At 43.8% G+C, this 16,046-nt stretch overlaps 1 protein-coding gene across 5 annotated transcripts in view; it reads right to left on the minus strand.

Moving 5' to 3' along the window:
- The window catches only part of COL6A3 (collagen type VI alpha 3 chain), a 385,613-nt gene that overhangs the window by 169,344 nt on the left and 200,223 nt on the right, over positions 1-16,046 (minus strand). For all 5 annotated transcript variants that reach the window (XM_029606488.1, XM_029606487.1, XM_029606489.1 and 2 more), the window contains 3 exons: positions 14,981-15,007; positions 14,173-14,217; positions 6,752-6,805 (listed from right to left, as the gene is read on the minus strand). In XM_029606488.1, the coding sequence (XP_029462348.1) occupies positions 6,752-6,805; positions 14,173-14,217; positions 14,981-15,007 (126 nt within the window). The remainder of the gene's footprint in view (positions 1-6,751; positions 6,806-14,172; positions 14,218-14,980; positions 15,008-16,046) is intronic.

Genomic DNA, 16,046 nt, shown 5'->3' on the forward strand with positions numbered 1-16,046 from the left:
AAGGCACAATCTGGGTCATAGGGGCAGGCAGCAAGTAAGAGAAAGTCCAAGGCACAATCCGAACAGAGAGGGAACGAGCAAATCTGAGTAGCAGCACCAGCACAAGCAAGCCTGTAGCCGAGGCAATGCTGGGCTGATGAGTGGCATTTATATAGTCCCAGTTCCCGTGCTAGCGCAGGGACTTCCGGGAAAGGCGATGACGTGCTGCGGTGGGAGGAGGCATGATGTGGCGTGCGTTGACCTGTGCTGCAGCTGGGGAATGCCGCCAAGTAATGCAGCCACCAGCCCCGTTGGAAGCAACAGATGCAGAAGGGCGCTGAACGGTAACAGGTTGTTTTCCCTGACCAGCAGATGGAGGGTGACATCATCCCCACTATTTACGGGTGGTGCAACGCAGCAGGAATCCATTATACTTCTGACAACCAGGGCCAGCCAGCAAAAAGGGTCACCAACTCCATGCTCATCCACCTCAACCAAGGAGGATGGCCCCCACCAGGGACCTTACAACTCCCTAGCAGGTATCCATCTTCCTCTTCTTTAAAAAAAAAACAACAAACTCCAGACTGCATGCTTTAAACCTCTACCATCTGCTAGAGACAGTGAAATACTGAAGGACTGCACGTGGCACTCTAGGTTAAGTAGCAGTGTCAGTACAGCTTTTCTTCTCTGTCTCCATCTGCTGGCAGAGAGGCAAAACCCAGGAGTCTAAACTAATCTGGGATATGAACAGGAATAACTATATACAGACAAACCTAGTTTCTGAGATGGGATCTCCCCATTTCCTGGAAGGGTTCTGGAGTAGTGTAGCAGGACTAATGGAAATGAAATTAACAAGTAAGAAGATTTCTCCTTCCATCTTGTCCTGCTGCACCAGACCAATCCCTGATAGATAGGAAGTTCCAAAGTCCTACCTATTTGAGTAGGCAGAAGCAAGTGCCACCCTGAGAATTCTGGTGCCATAAGCTAAATCTGCCCTGGCCAAAACATCTAGGTGGAAATGCTTTACAAAGGTATACAAAAAAAAACCAAGTTGCTGTCCTACAAATGTTCATGGGCGAGAGTGCTTGCACTTCCATCCAGACACTGAACGTGCCCTAGTAGAGTGCCCTCACACCAAATCTGGAGCTTTTTCCCCTTCAGCACATAAGCCAAGACAATAGTCTCTTTTATCCAGTGATCCAGAGTAGCCTTAGAGGCCAAGTCCCCCTTATGCAGTCTTCCAAAAGAACAAGCAATCTATCAGACAGACGAAAGGCATTCATCACCTCCATCGATGGCTGACCATTTGAAAGGCCTCCAGTCAACTCCCAATCCCCTGCAGTCCTGTTGAGGAAATAGCCTGCATGCTCTCTTGCCTAGCAATGTCAGCCACCAGCATCAACTAGAGGTGGTTCTCTGCCCATAGAAACAGCAGAGTCGTCTCTTCTAATAATTCTCAGTTCCTGGTTCTTCCCTGCCGATTCACATACGCCACAGCCATAGCATTGCCCAAGAGGACCCACATTGCCTTCCCCTGGAGCAGCAGGAGAAACTGAAACAATGCTAAGTAGATGCTCTAGTCTTCAACCAGCTGATGGACCATGAGGGCTCCTGTGGAGTCCATTGTCCCTGAGCCACTTGATTCTGACAATGAGCCCCACAACCTATGAGAGTAACATCTGTCATCACCAGAACCCAGGACAGCGTGATCATGTTCACAACCCGCAATACATGCAAGGGAACCAACCAGCAATGAAGAAACTCGCAAACAGACAGCATCAAGGAGAGTTGCATGCCATACTCCTGGCTCTGCGGAGACCAGCGGAACAGACCTGAAGCCTGCAATGGCCTCATGCAAGCTCTGGCCCATGGAACCAGATCCAATGTTTCTCCCATCAAACCAAGGACCGGCAGTTAATCCCAAGCATTGGGGAGTGGGAAACCTAGCAACCTTTGCATCTGCTGTATCACCTTGGACACTGTTATTTGTAAGGAAGGCTTGGCTACTCTGAGTGTTGATGCAGGCTCCTAAGTATTCCAGAGACTGTGTGGGTTGTAGCTTGCTGTTCACAAAATTGACTAACTAGCCCAATTCTTCAAGACATGGACCACCTAGTTGGACATGCAAACCGCCTCTTGATGTGACTTTGCATAGATCAGTCAGTCATCCAAATATGGGTGAACCATAAAGTCTTCACGTATGAGAGCCGTAGCTTCCACTACCAATACTTTGCCAGCCCGAAAGGCAACACATGGAGCTGAAAGTGCTCCCATAGCACACAGATCCATAGATACTTCTGGTCCTGTAACTGGATCAAGATATGTAGGTAGGCCTCTAATAAATCAAGGAAGCAAAGATACTCCCACTGTTAAACCATAGTGGAAACAGAATGCAGCATTTCCATATGAAATGGGGATCCCGCAAACTGTGATTCACCCTTTTAAGATCCAGTACAGGGCCAAACGAACTATCCTTCATGGATACCATGAAATAGATGGAGTAGCAGCAGGGGGAACAGGGTCCAGAGAACAGGGACTACTGCCTTCAAGAGCTGTAGCTTTAGCAGTATCTAACAGACTACCCATTTTTGACTGGATCAGCACATTGGGAGGGGGGGGGGGGCATGAAGACATTGTGAACTGGCTGCTGTAGATCCAGTGCTTAACCAGAGCAAATTATCTTTAATGCTTACTGATCTGATGTAATGTGGGTCCACTCCCTGAGAACCCCTGTAAACAACCTCTACCAGGGTCAGAAGGGAATGGACATACTGAGGTGGACTTGAGGAGGAACAGGCATCAGGTCTCGGTTTTATGAAGCCACAAAAGGATTGACCCCTGCCTCTAGGCATGTGAAAGTTGAGGGAGACAGAACCAAAGGTCTGTGTACCTGACTTATAACTCCTGGAATCTTGGAACTGCTTCTGATCCTTGTCAGGCTTATCAAAGTATCGGCCCTTAAACTTCGGGAATCGCTGGGGCTTGGGATCCCCCAGGTTTTTTACAAACTGATCCATGTCCTTGTCATACAGCAGCTTTCCCTTACAAGAAATCTTGTCCAGCTGTATTTTTGACCTGCTGCCCAGTTACACAGCCAGAATAAATGATGTAAAGCGAATGAGAGAGCTACTAACAGATAACTGCAAAGCAAATCATAGAGCGCATCAGCCAAAAAGGTGGCTGCAGACTCCATGTGCACCACCTCCTCACTTTCTGGTAGCTGCTGGATCCAGCAAAGAAGGACATGGCACCACCAGAGCAGCACAAATAGAAATCTGGACAGCTATCGCTGAGGAGGTGAATAATAGGGATGTGCATTCATTTTAGACAAAATAGACAATGGCAACGAAATTGTTTATTTTGTCTTGTTTCGGGAGCACACTAACGGGACTTATTGGCACTAACTGAACCATTTAAAAAAATGAAACAAAACAGACACAAAAAAAAAAGCAGTGCACATCTCTATTTAATAAGTGCCACAAAGGCGGCTCTAGCTTTGATCCTGAGGATCTTTCAAAGATGTACCACCATCCACCAGAATGGTGGTATGCCATGTAACAGCCATGACAAGAGCATCCACAGTTGGGATTTGAAAAAAAAATGTATGCAGTATATCCATCAGGAGGGGATACAATTTCTGCAGCTGCTTCACCTCCTGCAGCATTGATTCAGGAGATTTCCACTCCACAAGCATCATCTCCCCCACCTTAGGGTATAGGAGAAAAGCCCTTGTGAACTTATGCTGCCCCTTGATAATTGGATCCTTGGACTTCATCTCTTCCATGCAGAGACAAGACTGCACCTGTTCAATTAAGGCAACAATTTCATCCCTATGTAAGAAGCGGATGATAGAATCATCCTTGGGACCCGGGGGGACCTCGCCCTTCACCAGTGAGGTCAAGCTCTCAGTATCCCTATGGTCCTCTGACTCCTCAGGGTCTGCCCATGAAGGACCTGGAGCCTCGATAGCCCCCTTGAGCCCTCTTAGCAGGGACCATAGGCGACAAAGCAGGAGAAAAATCTCCAGGAGCTCTGTACCCTTCTGCAGAAGGGATTTCTCCTGGCTTCCTGGTGGCACAAAAGGCCTAATGCAGAAACCGAAAGAAATCTGGGGAAAATTCCTCACTGTCACCAGGAGGAGAAAACAATGGAAGACCTGCTTAAAGAAACACTGGTACAAGGGTAGGAGGTACCTCCATAACCCCTAGCAGCCTCTGAAGACTGCAAATCTAAAACTCCTGCACATGTGGGAACCTCTGACAAAATGGCCGCAGGGCCCACCACATCAGCTGCTGATCACACGGCAGCTGCTTCCGATGCTGCTGAATTTTTTGGGGGGTTCTGGAGGAGGAAAAAAATCAGCAAGCAGCAGCAAAAAGGCGACAGAGCACTCTCCAGGGTCCTCCTCTGTCTAAGCGCATGCTAAACAGAGCAGCCTCTTCTCCATGGCACCCGCCATAGGCCCTTTAGCAGTGAGAGCAGTCAGGCTTGTCCCCCCATCCCCACGGAGTGATAGAGAGAATACAATTATCACAGCATCCCAGAGTCAACTGTCTGCACAGCTGCCTTAAGTACCTGTGACCAGCAAGGCCTCCTCTAATGCTGTAGTCTCTGTATGCAAGTGCCACCTGTACATGTGAAGTCAGTCTTTTCTCAGTTTGTTTTTTTAAAATTTGGATTCGGCCAGAAGGAGGAAGGGTGGTGGAGAAGGTGGGGGGAGGGGGGGGCGGGGCATGGAGACAATCTTTGCTCTCAAAGTCAACAGCTTTCTCACATTATTAGTATTATTATTTTAAATAAAGCTGGCCCTCAACCAGTTGAACCAAGGTCCCTTCTGAGACTGGGAGCTTGATAACGGGCCCGCACTGCTTGTTGTAATCAATGGCTTGGCCCCAGTTCTGATCTCAAAATGCAGCGTTGCCCGCTGCACCACCCAGTCCTACCATCTGCTGGAGGCAGAAAATACTGGATTCCTACTATATTGCACTACCCCTAAATAGTGGTGATGATGTCATCTATGAAAACCAGTGTTGTCTGACTCCATCTGCTGGTAGGGGTAACAACCCACCCACCTGTCAGGGACTGGACTGGTTTTGCAGATCGAGATGAATGTGGACTTTTGTTTATTGCCCTCACTCTACACACCCTCTACCACTCCAGGAGAGAGGGGGTGCCAGCATGGCCATTTGGCTGGGGCCTACAATGTTCAAGGGGCCTACTTTTGTTGGGCAAAATTAAAAAAAAAAGCTAAATATATCTATTTCTAACATGTATAAATAAACATTTCGATTGTAATTGAAGAATTTGCTAACAAAAAAGCTCATAAAGCCTTCTTAAATAAATAAAAATTATTTGGGAAATTTAGAAAACGATTTCTCTTATTAAGTAATAAGTATCACATCAGAACCTTCCATAGGGGCCTACTTTTCTTAGCTGGCACGGGCCTAATTCCTGCTCTCTTCGGCCCTGCCCTCCACATAGGTACACGCATGTCAGGGATGCATGCACTTTTACCAGTGCATCTTTGAAGGCATTCCCCTTCATAGTTTCTCAGCACCAATATCTAAAGCAAGCCCACGCTTGTAAATTAACTTTCAAAATTATCCTGCAAAACTCCAGTGCTTTCCCTTCAACCTCAATAATCCTTCCTTTACCCCATTCTCACTCATCCTCCCCCAGGGCTCTACCCCCATTTACTCTGGACTGGACTTGCCAGCTGACTGAGTAGCTAGCTGGTTGAGCTAACTGGCTGGCATTGGCTGCATTACTGGTCTGCCCAGGGTGCTTCAGCAACTCAGTAGCCTTTCTTGCCTGCTTTTTGCTGAGGCTGCTGCAGCCTATGGGATCATCCTGTGTGGTCCTCTCACACCTGAGCACAGCTGAAAAGGGTCCTTCTTCTAGGAGCAACATGCACATGGACCCGTCAGAGTGACACAAAGTTGCTCCCCAGAGATAAAGCTAGAAGCTAGGACAGGCTGGCTGCTTGCCCTGGAGTAGTGTCTGTGACACATGCGGTCCAGTAAGGCAGATTGTAAGAGATGGAAGCCATGTGAGATGCCAGTGGGCTGATATTCTTTCTCTCTCACTGGCCCAAGATTCCTAGCACTATCAAAAAGTTTTATAACATGGGTTTCATGTACCTATGCCTAGTTATGTCCCTGGAAGGAAGAAAATGAATTATATTCAGGTACTGTAGATATTTCGCTCACAATCTAAGTGGTTAGAGCAGAAGGCTGAACACTAGAAAGCCAAGGCTTAAATCTTTCTTTTTCCTCAGATACTTCTTGTGATCTTGGGTAAGTCACTTCACTTTCCATTGCTTCAGGTACAAACTTAGGGGGTCATTTTCAAAGGCTTATCACGTGCGATAGCGAGCTGGGGGGGCAGAGTAGGGGCGGAGTCAGAGCAGAGTCGGGAGGAGTCGGGGCGGCGAGGAGGCGAACTCGGCAGTGTCTTCGCTGGCGGCGATAAGGTTAGTAAGCTTATCATCGCCAGTAGCGCACCCAATAGCACCACCTTTCACGGTGGCGCTATATGCTGCGAAAGCTGGCAGCGAAAACACCACGGTGGTGCGAAGGCTGCCGGCTTTCGCAGGCCCGCCCCCTGTTTTCGCTGGATTCACCATTCTGCGATAGAATGGTGAACCCAAGCCTTAGATTGTAAGTTCTCTCAGGCAGAAAGATAACAGTACCTGAACCGTAACTTGCCATGAACTCAGATTTGGAAAAAGATAAGTAATTAAATAAAAAATGTAGTTGCTATCAATACTTACTCTAGAGCCAAAGCTCCCTGGATCTCCAGCAAGACCTGCTATTCCTTTGTCTCCCTGTAAGGAAATGTTTCAGTATTATTTCCATGGCATATGCAAATGGCTTCACAATACTAGCCAAAGGTTTCTCCCGCTCTGTGCCTAAAGAAGGGACATTTCTGAGACTTTTCTCACCCTTTAATGTTCAATAATGATGCACTGTTTATTATCCCTGAAATGAAGATGCACAAATAGGGAAGCGTTTACTTTATAATAAAGTGCAAATCTATACCAATATAAATTCAGCCTGATTCAAATTTTTATGAGAATAAAGTGTGCCTGTACATTTGAGTATTTGTTTACCAGAAAAAGCAGATCTTAGATCTTACAAAACATGTATATAGGTGGCATACAAAAGATTTCAAATAAATAAATGAACAAACAGATAAATAAATAAAATGTGATCTATTGAAGCAATAGCCTTAATTTTATTAAGGTTTCTTTGAAACCTTAATAAAAATCATCTTCATTTTCCCTTAGTTTTGCTATCATTTACAAAGGGGATCTATGTTGAAGTAAATAAACCATATGTAATCTCATGTATAATTTCTATAGAGGCAATTCTGAAAACTACCTACATAGATGCAAAGTCTGTAGGTACGTTTGCATCAGTTTTCAAAAAACTTTACATTGAAAATTGTCCAAGGAAAAAGTAACTGGTGTAGTATCCTAATATTTTCAGAAATCAGGACCCAGGTTTGAGATAAACTCCTTTTATTAATGCATGTAGATTACAGACAACGTAGTCGCTTTCCTGCTTTCTCTGAGTGTGTGGAACCTGAACCTCTGACTCCTGGCAGCTTGGTGAGGTATCCCCAAATCACAGGGTGGAGCACACACAGAACTGAACTAGCAGGAGGCAAAAATAAATCCAAATCCTGATCAGGATTACTGGGACATTACAAGTTGCATTGCTTATTCTGCAGAATAATACACAGATTTGAAAATGTAAAGGTCCATATTCAAAAGATAGCCAGTTAACTAATTTAGTCGTATAGATTTATCTGGCTAACATAGCTGGGATATTCAGCAGTGCTGTGTCTTAGGTGTCTAACTGAAAATAGCCACCTTTTAGGTGTTTAAAACTGAAATACCTAATTTAGACCTGTGATTTGCTTACATACCTTTAGGTTCCTAAGATAGGCACCTAACACTGGAAATCAACATTGAGTTCCTCACTTCATTGCCCTGACCTGACCCCCTCTCTTAGTCCTACCTACTATTTAGGTGCACAGATAGGGAAAGTTTTCAATTTGCAAGATCTAGGCACCTAGGGGTTCATTTTCAATGCATTTAGATTCCTAGCTTTAGAGTTAGGCACATAAATTGTCTTAATTTAGGGTCATGTTTCACCAAGATCCTAAATTTAGGACCTGAAAAAGAGGGTTTTTTAAGGGGTTGGTTAGGGTGGAGAAAATATTTGATGCTTAGCACTGATGTTCAGCACTAGGCACTAAACTTAGGAACCTAAATCTAGACAAATGGATAGCAGGTCTAAATTTAGGGCCCTAAACTAGGTTAATTTTCAGCTAAAAACTTATAGGAACCCTGACTGAAAATAGATACCTGACTGAAAATAGATACCTAATTTATGAACCTAACTTAAAACCTTAATTTAGGAGCTCAGCTTTTATGGAATATCTGCTGCCTAACTCCTTAATTCACGCACCTAGATAGGAAAATTGGTTCTTTCCTGCTAATTTTTGTTCCTAGAATACCACAGTTCAATCCAGATGCATGGGTTTTTCATCCCTACCAGCAGATAGAGGCAAAGAAAAGCTTTACTGATACTGTTACATAAGATAGCGTGTTCATTGCAGTCCCTAAGTATGCCTGTACCCAAGCCAAGATGAGATTAAAATAAAAAATTAACTTCAAACCCTCCCCCCCCCTAAACCGAGCAAGAGGAAGGTGGAGTCCCCCTCCACAAACTGCTGCCCTTTCGTCAACTATGGGGATTGATTAAAACTTCCCCAACCATTAGCCAATTCTCCACTATGTAAATACGTAAAGGAAAGTGATCTTTCCAGAGCAGGTGGAGCTCTGGACTGATCTGGGATATTCCAGGAGTGAAATTTAACAGATAAGAACCAATTTTTCTTTCCTGTTCATATCCCAGATCAGTCCAGATGCATGGGATGTACCCAAGCTCCCCTAAACTGGGTGGGAATCTGAAAGACTTGCTTGTAGCACACTCTCTCCAAAATCAACCGTTTTCAGTACCCGACATCCTGCAGAGAAACCAACTGTCACTGCACCCTAGTAGAATGAGTATGCAGTCCATCGGGTATCGGTCGACCTTTGGAAATATACAGCAATACAATGCTTCCTTCAGCCACCGTGCAACGGTAGCTTTAGAGGCCTTACCCCCTTATCTTCGCTCTACTGCATAGAAAGAAGAGATGGTCAGATCTCTTAAAACCATTGGTAACCTTGAGATAATGCAATAAGGTTCACAGGACATCCAACAAATTAAGCTTCTGTGCATGTGGAGTCGACAGATCTAAACTTTGAAAATCAGGGAGCTTCACTAGCTGACTGAGGTGAAAGGCAGAGACTACCTTTGATAAAATGGAAGATACCATGAACAATGACACACCATCCTCCGAAAACTGAAGGAAAGAATCTCTACAAGACAAAGCCTGAAGTTCCGAAATCCTTCTGGCTGAGCAAATCACCACCAGAAAGAGCACCTTCATGGTAAGATCCTTTAATGAAGCCTTTCTTAACAGCTCAAATGGAGCTCCACAGAGCACCTGTAGCACCAAATGAAGGTTCCACGAGGGACACACATTTCTTACAAGAGGACGCAAATGCTTCACCCACCGAAGAAAATGGTCCACATCCAGATGCGAAGCTAGGGACATACTGTGTACCTTACTTAAAAAAAAACAAACAAAAAACTAAGGCTGCCACCTAAACTCTAAAAGAATTAAACAAAAGTCCCTTCACTAGGCCATTCTGCAAAAATTTCAAAACATGAGACACTGAAGCTTGAGTAAGCTCAATTCCTTCCTTGAAACAACAAACACCATTTCTCAAACACTCTCCACACCCTGACATAAGCCAAGGAGGTAGAAGGTCTTCTAGCCTTTAGCAAGGTAGTAATGGTTTCTTCCAAATATCCCTTCAATCTCAAATGATTTCTTTCAAAAGTCAAGCCGTGAGACAAAAGCGATCCGCCTGATCCAAGAAGATTGGACCCTGATGAAGCAATTTCTGAAGATGCCCGAGCCTTAGAGGACCATTCACAGCCAGATTCACCAGACCGCAAACCACGGCTGATGGGGCCATTCTGGAGCCATGAGAATCACCCTTCCCAAGTACCTCAAGATACGCCATAACACTCTTCCTATCAGGGGCCACAGAGGGAAGAAATATAACAGAATCCCTGGCAGCCATGGGAGAACCTGACCATTGATTCCTTCTCTTCCACTCTCTCTTCTGTGATTGAAAAAGTGGTGCACCTTGGCATTCTGTCTCAATGCCATCAAATCCAGCTGGGGAATGTCCCACCTGGTAAAAATAAGGGCCATCGCCTCTTCCGCCAGCTCCTATTGTCCAGGATCCAACACTTGCCGGTTGAGAAAGTCTACCTGAATGTTGTCCATCTTGGCGAAATGGCACACCGTCAGAGCTGCCAGATGTTGTTCAGCCCAACATAAAATCTCTTGGGCCTCCTGAGATACCATACAACTCTTACCTCCCCCTTGGCAGTTGATATAAACCACTGTTGTCACACTGACTGATAGGACTCGCATCGCTCGCCCATGTACCCATGGAAGAAACAAAAGTAATGTCAAGCAAACCACCCTTGTTTCTAAGCAAATGATAAACCGCAATGCTTCCACCATCAACCACTGACTTTGAGCTGTCTGCCCTTGGCAAATGGCTCCCCCCCCCCTTTCAGACTGGCATCAGTGGTCACTATCACACAATCTTGGATTTACAGCTCCATTCCTCATTCCAAATTGGCCCAAGAACGCCACCATGAAAGACTGGACCTGGATTCTTCCTGGAGAGTAGTGGAAGTTGAAACTCTTCCAACAGTAGATTCCAGCAAAACAGGAGCACCCTTTGAAGGGGCCATATATCTGTGCAAATGCCCAGAGAACTAGATTGAACATAAACGTCATAGAACCCAGGACCTGTAAATAATCCCATACCCTGGGTACTGATAGCTGCAATAAGTGGCAGACCTGTGCCTGCAGCCTCATCATCCTGTCTGTTGTGAGAAACACCTTGCCTAGACTGGTGTCGATATGGGCCCCCAGATACTCCAACAACTGAGTTGTCACCAAGTTTCTTTTTGCCAGGTTCACCACCCAGTCCAGAGTTTCAACCTCTGTATGACCCATTGTACCGACTGTTGGCATAGGGCCTCTGACTTTGCCCAAATGAGCCAATCATTCAGATAAGGATGCACCATGGTGTCTTCCTTCCGCAGAGTGGCAGCCACAACCACCATCACCTTGGTGAAGGTTTGAGACGCTGTCTCTACATCGAATGGGAGAGCACAAAACTGAAAATGATTTTCCAGTATCATGAATCACAGGAACTTCTGATGTTCTACTCTGATAAGAATGTGCAGATACGCCTCTGTTAAACCTAATGTCGCCAGAAACAACCCTTTGCAGACCGTCACTATCACTGATTGTAGAGTTTCTATTCAAACCGTGGTACTCAGAGAGCTGCATTCTTCAAATGTCTGTATGATCCCTCTTTTTCTGGAACCAAAAAGTAAATGGAATGCCTTCCTTTTCCTCACTCCCCTGGCAGAATGGGAATTATAGCCTCCAGGTGCCTCAATCAATCTAACATGGCATGAACTGCCTCTCTTTTGACATGGAAAGTGTAAGGGGAGATCATGTAGGCCTCTTGGACTGGACAAGCAAATTCTAAAGTGTAGCTATCTCTTATCACTTCCAGTACCTGCTGGTCCATTATGATTTTGGTCCACTTATCATAGAAGAGGGCCAGCTGCCCCCTGATGACCTCTAAGGAAGAGTGGCTCCACCTCATTTCATTGTATGGTCTTGTTCCCTCTGGCTCCTTGACTGAAGTTTTCCCGGACTGATCTACACAGATCCCAGCAGGACTGAATCCTGCCAGAGCCCTGCCTCTGAGAGGAGGAAAATGCTCTATTTGGACAATATCGCCTGTTGTCTCTGATCTGTGATTGGAAAGGGAAGCCTCCCTTTGGCTTGACTTTGGGTAGCTTATGACCCATGGACTCTCTCAAGTGTTTTGCCAGCTTTTCCAGGTCTTCTCCAAATAACAGCTTACCTTTAAAGGGGAGATTACTCAGCTGTGACTTGGACCAGACATCTGTTGACCAATTTCACAACCACAGGAGTCTTCTGGCTGACACTGCCGACACCATAATCCTGGCAGATGTATGAATTAAGTCATACAAAGCATCCATAATATAGGCCAGTCTCACCTCCAAGTGCTTTGATTGCTTGGTGGGAACCAAGGAGGCTGCACCTATCACCTGCAAGTGCTGCACCCACCACCGCAAGTGCTGCACCCAGCACAAGCAGGCTCATTGCATAAAGCTATTGCAGATTGTAGCCTGGATGCCTAAGGCTGAAACTTCAACCATCTTCTTGAGATGTATCTCCAACTTCCAATCCTGCGCATCTTTCAACGCAAAAGACTCTGCCACCAGGATGGTGGTTTTCTTGGTCACCACTGAGAATGAAGCATCATAAGGTCCAAGGCATCCTCAAGTACGGGGTACAGCTTCAATATCTCTCTATCCACATTCAATCCAGCCTCCAGAGTATCCCACTCTCTGACTACTACCTTCTTTACTGTCCTATGGAAGGGAAAAACCTTCACCAGGCCTCACAATCCTTCCATGACAGTGTCCACTCTTTCATGATCGCCGATCAAATTCTTTCTGTGGAACCTTAATCCTCAGTTCTTTCAACACATGTGGCCTCAATTCTTCCTTCCTGAACAGCCCATCCACCATAGAGTCATCTCCTTTAGCCACAGACACTTCTGCCAGATCCGAGAGATCCTGAACAACATTGCCTTCCAGCGATTCCTCCGCTGGACCTTCCAAATCCTCCAAGTCCTCCGATGCATGGCCAGGCTGGACTTTCAGACCAAGCATATGAAGAATACTTCCAGACCCACCTCCTGAGAGACAATCTTTTGACCTTTGCCTGCCATAGACAATTCTATGGACAGAAGCATTCTTTCTAGCCAGAAAGGCCTTATGCAAGAGCAGAACAAATTCCAAGGAAACAGCCTCTGAATTGTCTGACCCCTCATTTAAGAAGTCCTCAGCTCCCTCTATTTCCACCAGTACACCAGCAGAGCCTTGGATGGCTTGAGATAATGGATGAGGGGAAATCTTCCCTCTCCCAAGGCTTCCAGTTACTCTGCACATGAAGATAACATTCCCACATCATCAGATGGAGTCATTTTGCCTACCTCTGATGACCATGTTACTCTCCCGCCAGACAATGCTGCACTGACTGCACCAGAGATGCCTCTTCCCCAGAGACATTTGGCTTATACAGACCTACTGCTGTCAGGCAAAAATGCTATTCTCCGCATGAGCGGCAGTATTTACTATGATCCACGAACTCCATTTGAGGCTCAGCAGCATGTGCCGCCAAAGCAATTCCCGCTCGCAGCCCCTTCACAACTGGATCTCCTCACTGCACTTCTCAGCCGCTCCCCAATCTCCCACAGTGGCAGCCACCTCCCCTTCCTTCTGTTCATGACACACCACTGACCCCAGCTGAAGGGCTGGCCTTCTCCTAGCGACCACTTCTTTTTTTTTTTTTTTTTATTATAAACATCTTTAACAACAAATCAGATAATTCCCTGAAGCTGACTTCTGTCCCGAGGCCATGGATGGGATGGAAGGGCTACATGGGGTAGAGAGGAAGCCAGACCATCAACTTTCTAAACCCTCATGGATCCTGAGATGAGACTCCGCAGGGTCACTAACTTCATGCTCGCCTTACTCATCTAGAGGAGATGGTCCACTAAGGAACCTCAACCCCACCCCCAACCCCCCGCCAGGATCTATTTTCCTGATCTGGCATCTTCCATCTTTTTCTTTTTTTTTCTACTCCAGACTGCAGGTTTTACACCTCTACCATATGCTGGAGACAGAGAAATACTGAGGGACTATAGGTGACATGCTGTGTTATGTAACAGTGTCAGTAGATCTTTTCTTCTCTTTCTCCATCTGCAGACAGGGATGAAAAACCCATGCAGCTGAACTGAACTGGGATATGAACAGGAACTTTTGAATATTGGACTCTTATGTTTTTGTTTTTTTGTCTTTGGGAAAAAAACTTCATAAATCAAGCCCTTAGTAAACTAGTACAATTAGAATTACAATTATAATAGCTTACATCTTCTCCATTTATTCCATCCAGACCCATTTCTCCCTGTTCACCCTGCAAAAGAATAAAAAGAACCATAATATAAAAAGAAATATGGACAGAGATTTAGTTAGTTTATTCAATCACAATAGTTAAGCAACATTCACCTTCTTCAACAAGATATTTACTGTGCCTTGCCTAATTCTGAGAATATAACAGTAGAATTATATAATTGTCATTACAGCATATCACATGTGAAAAATGGAATGCAATGTTAGTTTTACTTTATTGCTAATGCAAAATTTTGTAATATCATGGACAATGAAAAACTCAACTGTTGATAACATTTACCGCATATCACAAAGATCTAATGATATTTTTAATTTTTAATTAAAATAGTCTATAAGACAAAGTCGAAGTAAAAATACTTGATTAAAATAGAAATCCATCCATAAATTTTGTTTGCTTTTTCTTAAATAGAAACTGAAAATGTTTCAGTTAAAGAGCTTGTTGTAAGCCATCATAAGAAATACAAAAAATATAAGAGTCAAATTCATACACAAAAGAATAATATGTAACTTAAACAAGCAAACTAGTATTTTATTCTGCAAATAATATTTGGTTTCACAGTCAATCTTTACTAGTTGGAATTAGTGATCATGGTTAATAATTCCTTACATGATTTTTCATGTTTGAATAAAACCAAAAGCACTGCTACTCTTGATCAACTTATCATATGATCAAAAAGTGACTACTCATGATAATATTTTCAGGATTTTTTGATGCTACATGCATCATAGCTGTAAAGTGAAGTGATTTTTCTAAAATATATACATACCTTTTCTCCTGGAAAGCCACGCGAACCCTGAAAGAAAAAAAATAACATTTTAGAACACCAAGTCAAGCACATCAGCCATGTCCTATAGAATTTATTTCCCAGTGACAATGATAACTTAAGCTTTCTGTACTCAAAAATGATTTGAAGTCCCTGTAAAACTGACTCCTTTGTAAACTGTCCTGTGGTTTAAGGTTGAGTGATATCTCATGTGTAAATGTATAGCCAGTGCTTAAATGGATTAAAAACTAGAAGAAATGGATTTCCAGTTATATCAGAAAAAGCATTTATCCCCCTTTTTCTTTAAGCAATCAAACATATTGCCTAATTCTATTCTTCTGGATCTTTTGTCTAGAACAGAAGCCATGGACTAGCAGAGGGCTGTATTTTACCCCCAAAACGCATTTGGCCCATTTCAAACATTTGCCATAGGCATCTATATCAAACTGGAATGATGGGCTGAAAATAAATTGTTAGTCAATTAAGGATATGGGAAATATGCTGCACAGCATTCGTTTAATTGGGGACTAAAATTGTAGAGACTTAGCATTGCAGAGTACTAAGAACCCAACACTTGTAAATCAAGGGGATCCTCAGAGAAGTATAGAAATGGGTTGGGAAGGCCCACTTTTGGACAGGTGATAATACAAAAATCTAAAATAAGGACTTTTCTGTTGTGTTAAAATTGACAGTATAAACTCATTTAAATCAAATCCTATGGTAAGACTCAGATGGTCTCTTATTAATGTGTATCTATTTATTTATTTATTTATTTAAAATACTGCCTGATATAAAAAAATCTATAAGTGATTTACAATAATTAAAGCAATAGAAAATGCAAATAATCATAACAATAAGCCAATAAATAAAAATAAAACAAATTAAGAAAATTTAAGAAAAAAATAATATAATAAACATAATCCTCTACCCCACACCCCTATAATCTAACCCACTTCTAAAAGCCAATTTCTTAATCCTCAAACCATTTAACATTACTTAAATCCATGCAGAAAGAAGCATATGTGACCATCTTCAAATTATTTTATATGATAATTGGATAAAGTTATTA

Source organism: Rhinatrema bivittatum, chromosome 6, assembly GCF_901001135.1.
Source record: "Rhinatrema bivittatum chromosome 6, aRhiBiv1.1, whole genome shotgun sequence".
NCBI lineage: Eukaryota > Metazoa > Chordata > Amphibia > Gymnophiona > Rhinatrematidae > Rhinatrema > Rhinatrema bivittatum.